Here is a 10158-nt window from a genome sequence, read left to right as displayed (position 1 = left end):
TCGTCAACAGGACAGTTTTGTTTTCATGTGGCGGGAAAAAACACCTTTGAGAATAAAATATTTGAATCTGGTCTCTGATATTGTAGATAACACGTTAGCTAATTCATATGACCTCACTATGGCGCCTGTGAAAATTAAACACATCGTTTCATTCACTTCACAGGTAAGTGCTAGCGAGCCACTACCTTTCTGCACCAAGTAGATCAGAGGTACTAGTAACTTAGCCGCATCGTTATCTATAAACCGTTTACCAAAAAGTTGGAACGCTGCGTAACATGTAAATAAAACAAAATGCAATGTGTAAATAATTTAAAGCTTATATTCAATAGAAAATAGTACAAAGACTACTTAATCAAATGTTGAAACAGAGATGTTTTATCGTTTCTTGAAACATATATATCCACTTTGATTTTGATGCCAACATGTTTCAAAAAATTTGGGCCAGAGGCAACAAAATATTGGACAATTTGTGTAATGCAAGAATATTAATCTGGAGGAATATCACACAACTAATGAGGTCCTTTGGCAACAGGTCAGTAACATGAGTGGCTATAGCATTCCAGAGGATGGGTACGTCTGTCGGAAGTAGGGTTGCCACCGGTCTCGTATAATACGGGATCGTCCCGTATTGAAAAATAAAATGCATTGTCCCTTTTTCACAAGCGTGGATTTACGAGAATCCAAAGCGTTGGTAAATGCAGTAGTTACACATTTTTTTGCTTAGTGATCAAATCACTTAAAGCACATCTCCGATCGTATTTGCAGATGAAGGCAAGAGAGCTAGCCTACATTCCCAAAAGCAGAAGAAGGCAGGAGAGGTAGCCTACATTCCCAACAGTAATTAGTGAAGTAATTTGTGAGGGGCAAATCATTCTTGCTTGGGGGCATTGCCCCTGTGTTGCAGAGTCAGTATACATGATTAAAGGAATAGTACATAAAAGGCAACAATACATAATATAATACAATAGTAAATATAATACATATAGGGCAAGACTAAAATGAAAAACACTTAAGACAACTAAAATTATGTACAATCAAATCAAGAAGTTTTGAATAGAGAAATTGAATAAAACCAACAACAGATTAAAACACAGATAGAGGACGTTAAAAATAAGTAAAGAGTGGACTTGACAAAAACCAAGGGACAGCCTCAGACTGAACTCAATGCAAGAGAAAAAAGGTGGGTCTTTAAATTTGATATAAAATTGTCAATGGTGGAACAGGACTTAATGTGGGATGGGAGACTATTCCAGAGCGTGGGAGCAGCAACAGATAACTAGGCTACCCCATCCTTCCTGGTTTTGAAAGACCAAACATCTTGCCCATGTCTATGATATGATGTTTTAATCCTTAATATAATTGATGCAACTGTTCTTTACTCTTATTTACTCTTTCCATTACATTCATGTTCACAGTAGCAGAGGACTTTGAAAATGATGCATAAAAGAACAAATTGGTGCCTAAAAATTCCCCAGAATGCAGGTAATGAGGCATCTGACACTCTCATTGGGGAGGACCCCAGACTTGGGGCCGCTGGCAAGGTGTCCCTTATTTTGCCACATTGAAGGTGGCAACCCTTGTCAGAAGTGAGGTTGGCCCAGGCAAAAATGTAAGAATAACGTTTCTCAACGTCAAATTGCAAAGAGTTTGAGGATCTCATCATCTATGGTACATAATATCAGTAAAAGAATCAGAGAATCCGGATAAATCTCTAAATGCAACAGACAAGGCCGAAAAACCAATATTGCATGGCTGTGATCTTCGGGGCCGCAGGCGGCACAGCATTAAAAACACACACATTTCTGTAGTGGAAATCACTGCATTGGCCCAGGAACACTTCTGAAAACCACTGACTGTGAACACAGTATGTTGCTGCATTCACAAATGCAAGTTAAAGCTCAGCCCTCCTTGAGGAACTCGGAGTAGAGCCGCTGCTCCTTTGCGTCGAAAGGAGCCAGTTGAGGTGGTTCGGGCATCTGGTAAGGATGCCCCCAGGACGTCTCCCTAGGGAGGTGTTCCAGGCACGTCCAGCTGGGAGGAGACCTCGGGGTAGGCCCAGGACTAGGTGGAGAGATTATATTTCAACACTGGCCTGAGAACGCCTCGGGATCCCCCAGTCAGAGCTGGCAAATGTGGCTCGGGAAAAGGAAGTTTGGGGTCCCCTGCTGGAGCTGCTGCCCCCGCGACCCGATACCAGATAAGCGGATGAAGATGAAAGATGAGAGAAGTTAAAACTCTACCATACAAAGAAGAAACCATGTATAAACAAGATCCAGAACCATCACTGCCTTCTCTGGGCCCAAGCTCATATAAGATGGACTGAGGCAAAGTGGAAAACTATTCTGTGGTCTGACGAGTCAAAATGTACACTTATTTTTGGAAATCATGGATGCCTTGTCCTCTGGACTAAAGAGGGGAGGGACATTCTGGCTAGTTATCAGCACGCTGTTCAAAAGCCAGCATCCGTGATGGTATGGTGGTGTATTAGTGCACATTGCATGGGTGACTTGGATCTGTGAAGGCACCATTAATGCTGAACAATCTATACAGATTTTGGAGCAACTTATGCTGCCATCCAGATGATGTCTTTCAGTGAAGGCCTTGCTTATTTCAACAAGATAATGCCAAACAGCATTCTGCACATATTACAACAGCATGGCTCCATAGTAAAATAGTCTGTGTGCTAAATGGGCCTGCCTGCAGTCCAGACTTGTCACCCACTGAAACGTAAAATACAACAAAGGAGACCCCAAACTGTTGAGCAGCTGAAATCCTATATTAAGCAAGAATGGGAAAACATTTCTCTTTCAATTCTACAGCAATTGGTCTCCTCAGTTAATTTTTTTGGGAAATGGGTCGTAGTTCAGTTTCTCGCACCTCTATTGTGGGACCCCCCGGACGTTTTAGGTGAGATGTAGCCTTGAACTAGCTCACATGATTCCCCTAATCATTTCTCTGATGCATTTGTGTGACAGCCCTGGAATCACACATAGAAGGACAGTACGTAGTGGTTTACTGTTGCCTTGATTTCACATGGCAACAGTAAACTTGTTGTTCCCTGGGCCAACCACTAAACCTGGGCCAACCATTGTAATCTTGTAAATGCCAGGATTCTTTGACAAGCTGTTCCAGTGGTGTCTGTGATATAGCATTGGGTTAATGGGCCTCACCCGTTAGACCGCTGCCATCATGTGGGGTCCTGACAGAATTTTGCTACATGTGTACCAAATGTATAACCCTGAATTAATTCTGTGTATTTATGTGCCAGACCGCTCCCATATTAATCTTTGTTTGTGCAAATGAAAAACTATTAAAGCTGCAAGCAGCATTAAATGGGTTTCAGCAAACAGCACTTAATGGCATTCCTGCACCATTTGCTCTGTGAAGCACAAATGAACCCATATGTTCACAGTAGCACCAAATGAGGCATGGATGATTCTTCCAATATGTCCATCCTGGTGAACTTTATGGCTCCCATTGGCAAAAAAAAGACCTATTTTCAGACTTTTAGAGTGAGCAATGTGAGCTTGCAAATGTGGCCAACTCAATAGCACCACTTTGTGGTTCAGTGGAAATTACAATATTATTTTGGGGGTAGGAGTTGTGTGTTGATGTGTAAAACTACACCCTGTACATGTTCATTGGTAAACAGCGGCCATGTTTTTTCACATACAGATTTGGTTCATATAAACATAAAGACCTTCATACATACAGGCAAAATATCAAATATAATATATTAAGTTATGCAAATATATATATATTCTATGTGAAATTGAGTTATCTAGCTCTTTTTAGGGTTCAGAGTCAAGCAGGGTGTGTGTCGGGAAGTTGTATATGTCAACAAATTCAATAGCGCTACAGGGTGGTTAATTGAAAAGTGCTTGCACAAATAATAAAGTCTAAAAAAGAATTATAATCCGTTTAGGCGTGTAGGAATTCTGTGCCTTTATGCATGAAACCACGTCTATACAAGTTCATAGGTCAACATCGGGCATGTTTTTTGTCGTACTCATCTGGTATATATACATTTGTTTTTTTGACATACTGTCCTGCTTTATAAAGTTTTTAAAGACCTTTGTCCAAGTATGAAATTACGTGAAGATCGGTCATTTTGTGTCATAAGAGTAGCGTTTTAAATGTTTTTCACAAAATCCAAAATGTCGGACATGTCAGACTTTATGGGTTCCAAAACTTTTCCCAGTGACCTATGTATCAATTTTCAATACTTTGGCTCACATGGAGTGGGTGTGGTGAGCTTTGCAAAAAGTGCAGCTTTGGAGGCTTGTGACAGTGCCCCCGTGAGGCCAATTTGCATGGGATTGCATCAGAAGTTGTGGGCCATGTACTACCAACAGACATTAAAGGAGTAATGTTTTGTGTGTTTTTATTGTAAACGGTGTAAAATGCATCACGGTGGATCTTTTCTGGTACTGAGGCAGATCTGATAATGAGAGGTTTTGTCAAAAGTGGTGACCATGATATTGCATGTAATGTATGAATGGTCAGATGCAGGGACAGGTGGAAAATAAAGCAAAATATGTATATTTGCAGTTATATACAGCTTGCATTAACCAAATCAGTTTATCAAGATGAGACAAGTTCATCGACTGGACAATAGTCTTTTTGTAGATTGTTAATAACTGAGCTAAAATAACCACCAAGTTGCTACACAGCTTGTACAGTGCTGCTTGAAAGTTTGAACACCTTGTGTAGGCCTAATTATCAATATTGTTTTTTGTGTTCACCATGAAATATTTATTTAATCAGAACCAGCCTTTTTTATCTGACATCACAGGTCTATAGTTACCAATTTCATATGTTGGTTTAGAGGTTATCGTGTGTTGTAGAAAACCTTCATGTGCAAAAATTATTTCATGTGCAAAAATTAATTAACCCCAAGTTACACTTTTTAAATCAAGTAGGTAAGTACAAACAGGTGGGTAAATAATTTTTTACCACATTAACCATTCAAAGGAGGAATCTGTAGGAAAGAGTTTGGTCGAGACAAGAAACCTGCTCATTATAATGCTATGAGGAAAATAGTAAAAGTTGCATGGGGAAAATGGGAACTAGATAAATGAACTGTGCTAGGACTGAGAAAATATTAAATTAAAGTGAGATGTTGAAAAATATACAAATATTTTTTTCTGACTCATCAGAAGCAGAGGAAATAATTAATAGCTTTTTTGTTTGTTACAATCCATTTAAATAATGTATCTCATCAGATATCTTTTCACTGACATACTTCCTGGGATCCCATACTAATGGTGGTGCCAGAAGCTATTGGATGAAGGTGTTCACTTGTTTTTTCAAACATGAAATCATAGTTTTTGTTGAAGTACCCCACCCATTTTAAGAAAAACAATGAAAATAAATAGTTTTGTGTCCATTATTTGGAATGTCTTTATTATAAATTGGGGTTCAAATAAAGATTTGATGAGTTTTTATTTTAATATTTTATACAAAAATAATGACCATCTGTTCACATACTTTCAAGCTGCACTGTATATGTGGACTCTTAAGGGTTCCTTTGCTGTTACCACTAAATAACTTTAATCGTGTTTAAATTGTTAAGGACCCCAAGAACAGTGTGGAGAACCTGTGTAATGTGGATGGAGACCACAAGCCATGGCTGTGTAACCCCCAGGACCACAGTGGAGTCCTCAGAGCAGAACTGCAGCTGGAGCGAGCCTCCCATTTCGGATACATTGATGTCGGCAAGTCTTATTAAGATTATCAACAAAGTTTAGGTGTTATCTGAAATCAGACGAAACCTTCACAGGTACTCCATCTTTAGGTTTAATGTGCATTGTAATTCGAGGACCATTTACTACTTTGCTGTGGAATTTGTAGGGAACTGTGGATCTGCGTTCATTCAAATTGATGTAGGCCGCTCGTCTTGGCGCATGGACCAGCCCTACATCACCCTGTTGCCAACAACAACCCTAATGAGTCCAGCTGAGTCACGACAGGGCACGGGGCGGAGAGGAGTGAGAATGTTCAAAAAAGGTGAGAACAGATATCACTGAGGTCCGTCTGGTCTATGACCGTAGTTGAGGTTATATATCATGTAAGATGCTGGAAGAGTGATAAAGTATTCAAAGATTGTTGAGTGACCTGCATCTCTCCAGCTGATTTCCTGTTAGAAGATGCCGATGATAGCTGGGACCGAGTGAAAGTGACCTGCACTCAGCCTTTTAACAGGCGCTCCCAGTTTGGTCTGTCCTTCCTGCGCATCCGCAGCCCCCGGGAAGGGAACGGGGAGGCTTCCAAAAACACTGGGAAAGACAACCAGGATCAGGTGTGTACTTGGAGTGGTACATTCCTTCACAGAGAGCGTGAGGAAAGTTGTGGATATCTTTGTACGACTTTCTATGATTAATGAGATCACAGTAGCCATGTTTTAGGTGTGTACGTTTTACTTTGGGTACATACGATATTGTGGGTGTGTATTATGGGTAAAAATCTGAAGCCAGAAGTGTGTGTGTGTGTATTTGTATTCTCACTCTCCTTTGACTCTCCTGTACAGACAACACCAGAAAGATCTGCCTCAGATGTGAGAGAATGGCTCTCCAGCCCTGCTGTACAGAGAACCTTCTTTGGTAAAGTGCGCAGGTAAGTGGAGGGATTTTCAGTGTTTTATAAGGTTGTGTCAAAGAGATTAGACACAATTATTATGAAGACATTAAGGAATAAATAATTACAGAATTTCTTCTGCTTTGCTTTTGCTCCCCCTGCTGTCAGGGAGGGTGTGGGACTGAGCCGGACAGCTCGTATGGTCCTCACCGCCTCCCAGGCTGCCAGGTGCTCCCTTCCTTCCGCTTCCTTGTCTCACAGCGGCATATCGTCCTCTGGGACTCAGAATACAACAGCCCCTACCCTTCCCACAGCCAAACCAGATACAGCTGCCCCCAAAAAGGGCAAGTCACTGGGAAATACAGGGAATATACACCCTCACACTGGTAAACCGCTCTGCTCTTTGAGATAGCATGAATGAAGTTCTGTCCATTTTGTTGACCACACTAGGCTTGACAAATGGGTTATGTGTTTCTCAGCTTCAATGGCCTGTCTAAGCACAGCTCGCTGCTCCACGGAAGATACTCCTTTACGACAACTGAAGAGAAAACCAAACTCCAAAAGCAAGTATGTAGTCGTGTGTGTGTGTGTATTTATAACTTATGCAACCAGGTTATTTTCAGTTTGTTTTTCAGTTGAATTGTTCACATTATAGGTCACATTAAAGGTAGAAAAAGGTCTGACAAGATTTATCTTTGTCTCTTTCTTTTACATCACAAGAACCTGGCATTTTAACAGGGGTGTGTAGACTTTTTATATCCACTATATATTTTATATATATATATATATATATACACATACACACACTGCTCAAAATAATTAAGGGAACATGTAATCCTCACAGTATAACACCAAGTCAGTTAAACTTCAGGGATATCAATCTGTCCAGTTAGAAAGCATAAGTGATTGTGAATCAATGTCACCTATTTTGGTGCAAATGAAAGTCACAACAGGTGCACTGGAGAGGCATCAGCAAGACAACCTCCAAAAAGGGAATGGTTTTGCAGGTGGTGGCCACAGACAATAGCTCTCTCCTTATCCTTCCTGACTGATTCTTCTCTAGTTTAGCATTTTGCTAGTGTCCTTGTCACTACTGGTAGCATGAAGCGGTACCTGCAGCCCATTCAGGTTGCACAGGTAGTCATGCTCCTCCAGGATGACACATCCATACGTGCCGTCACAAGAATGTTTGCTGTTTCTCCTAGTACAGTCTCAAGAGCATGAAGGAGGTACCAGGAGGCCGTTACACAAGGAGAGCTGGACAGGGTCATAAATTTGCATCAACCCAGCAGCAGGACTGGTATCTGCTCCTTTGTGCGAGGAGGATCAAGAGTCTGGAGACGCTGTGGTGAACGTTATGCTGCCTGCAACATCATCCAGCATGACTGGTTTGGTGGTGGGTCAGTGATGGTCTGGAGAGGCATATCCTTGGAGGGTCACACAGACCTCCACGTGCTAGCCAACGGTACCCTGACTGCTGTTAGGTACCAGCTTGAAATCCTTAGACCCAACGTCAGACCTTACGCTGGTGCAATGGGCCCTGGGTTCCTCCTGGTGCAGGACAATGTCTGGCCTCATGTGGTCAGAGTGTGTAGGGAGTTCATGGATGATGAAGGCATTGGTGCCATTGACTGGCCCTCACGTTCCCCAGACCTGAATCCAATTGAGAACTTCTGGGATGTTATGTATTGGTGCATCCGACACCGCCAAGTAGCGCAACAGACTTATTATGGAGTTATGTGCCCTGATCCAGGTCTGGGAGGTGATCCCCCAGGACACCATCCGCCGTCTCATCAGGAGCATGCCCAGACGTTGTCGGGAGTGCATAATGAGGAACAGAAGGGTTAAAAATAAGAGACCACTGCAAATTGAACACTTCTGTTCCTCACTCAAAACTTTCCTTTTCAACTTTTTTGGAAAGGAAAGAAAAAGGTGCAGTGGTCACTTCATTGTTTCCTGGAGCTGTACATATACTCTGCCCCATTGACCATTTTGGGAAGATAATCTGGATTTTTTGATTACTTTCACCTCAAACCAAATCTTTCAGTTAGTGCAGAATCTTGATCCAGTACTAATCATGGTTCAATACCCGTGTTCACCACTACAGTACGTCTGCACTTCCCCTGCCTTGCTATGACTGTCAATAACAGCCTAACGAAATAAATACAAATCCCTAGGGAGGGTGCATGACTGTACAACATCTCTGTCTCCCACCCAGGCAGAGCCATCTGAATTGCAACACGCCTATTAAGCAGGGAAAACCCACAGTCAATAAGAGACGTACATCTCCCCCTCAACACCCATCCACGGATGTTCCAGACTCTGGTGACCTCGAGACCATATGCCCGATATGCGGAGGTGTGTATAGGCTGACTTATTATTAGTCAGTGCATGTACAGTTCCACGTGTTGGTTCACTCTTTACAGTGAGTAGTATTGACACCTGCTGTCTCATTCTTTGTGTTGCAGTATTCTTTACTTCGGAGTACCTGCCGTTTCACACCTCTTCCTGCCAAGCGGGGGACACCAAAATCCTCCCCGGGGGTATTGGGACCCCTGGCCCCGCATCCAGCCCGAAGGAGTCCATGTTGCCCTGCCCTATCTGCTCATTCAGATTCCCACTGTCCGACATCGAGATGCATGCCAGCACGTGTGGAGACGCCGTGGACCCCCGTGTCATCTGGGTAGACTAGGAAACAAACACGGTCCTGTTTTTATATTACCGGGCAATGCAACCATCATGGACAGGCTTATAGTTTCACGTATGTACAATTGTAGCTATATACATTTTAAAATTAATTTCTCTACCTAAGTCTTCACTCTGTTCTGGATAATTGGTTTTCTCATTAACTCATTAAAGGCCCCTGTTGGTTTTTTGACTGTTTACGTATGCTGTCCGTTAGTTAATGATTCAGTTTTGTACTGGATGTATGGGCAATATCCAGGCACTCAATGTTGCGTCGTTCCTAAGAACAGTCTTTTGCTGTTGTGTATATTGGCAAAATACCACTCCTTGTGTCTTATTGCTTACGCATTATGTTATTATTTAAACAAAATCAAGGATGGACTTTGTACAGTTTTTTGCAAGTAATCAGTCATAATTGTAAGACTTGATTAAATTAATTGTCTATTTAACTCGTCTTTTTGACTAAGTCTTATTTTTCCCACCAGAAAACTTGTTGTCCAGGGTACATTAATTGTTTCTGCTACCTGTTTATCAGCTGTCTCTCCTGCATCATTTTCATTGGGGAGCATTTCCCGTGTTCCTTTCACTAGAGACTTTATAAGTAGCGCCACTCCCTTATTTGGGCCTAGCCAGGCATGAAACACCCTGAAACAGTTGCTTTTTAATTGGCCCTGTCTCAGGGGACTAGAGATGTGTTATTTGGTTGGGGGAGTAATTCTTAGCTCACCTACGTTGTCAGCTGAGGGATATGAGCACAGTGACCGTTAACTGTACACTTACCAAGCCTAAAGCATCAGTCAGTGGAACTCGCTGACGGTCCCCCACCTTCCTCTCAGCCTGAAGAATAACCAGGGCTTCTGGACTTCCGCTGAGAATCTTTAGAACATCATTCCAACT

At 42.0% G+C, this 10158-nt stretch overlaps 1 protein-coding gene across 2 annotated transcripts; it reads left to right on the top strand.

The window, feature by feature from the left end:
- The first annotated feature begins 4 nt into the window (after positions 1-4).
- Positions 5-10147, top strand: zgc:110224 (uncharacterized protein LOC550335 homolog). 2 transcript variants are annotated; one of them, XR_004575992.1, is made up of 10 exons: positions 5-163; positions 5576-5717; positions 5854-6009; positions 6132-6301; positions 6530-6615; positions 6745-6962; positions 7056-7143; positions 8795-8934; positions 9045-9337; positions 10098-10147. XR_004575992.1 is itself a non-coding variant. In XM_034293457.1 (9 exons), exons 1-9 carry the CDS (start codon positions 26-28, stop codon positions 9266-9268), a joined length of 1362 nt encoding a protein of 453 aa, XP_034149348.1. In that variant the 5' UTR covers positions 5-25; the 3' UTR covers positions 9269-9656. The 2 variants fall into 2 exon arrangements, 1 of the variants encoding a protein (XP_034149348.1); XM_034293457.1 differs by lacking the exon at positions 10098-10147 and having other exon boundaries at positions 9045-9656.
- Positions 10148-10158: the final 11 nt, after the last annotated feature.

The sequence above is a fragment of the Esox lucius genome, chromosome 7, assembly GCF_011004845.1.
Source record: "Esox lucius isolate fEsoLuc1 chromosome 7, fEsoLuc1.pri, whole genome shotgun sequence".
NCBI lineage: Eukaryota > Metazoa > Chordata > Actinopteri > Esociformes > Esocidae > Esox > Esox lucius.
The sequence above is the reverse complement of the archived record's forward strand: the minus strand, read 5'-3'. Positions and strand labels throughout refer to the sequence as shown.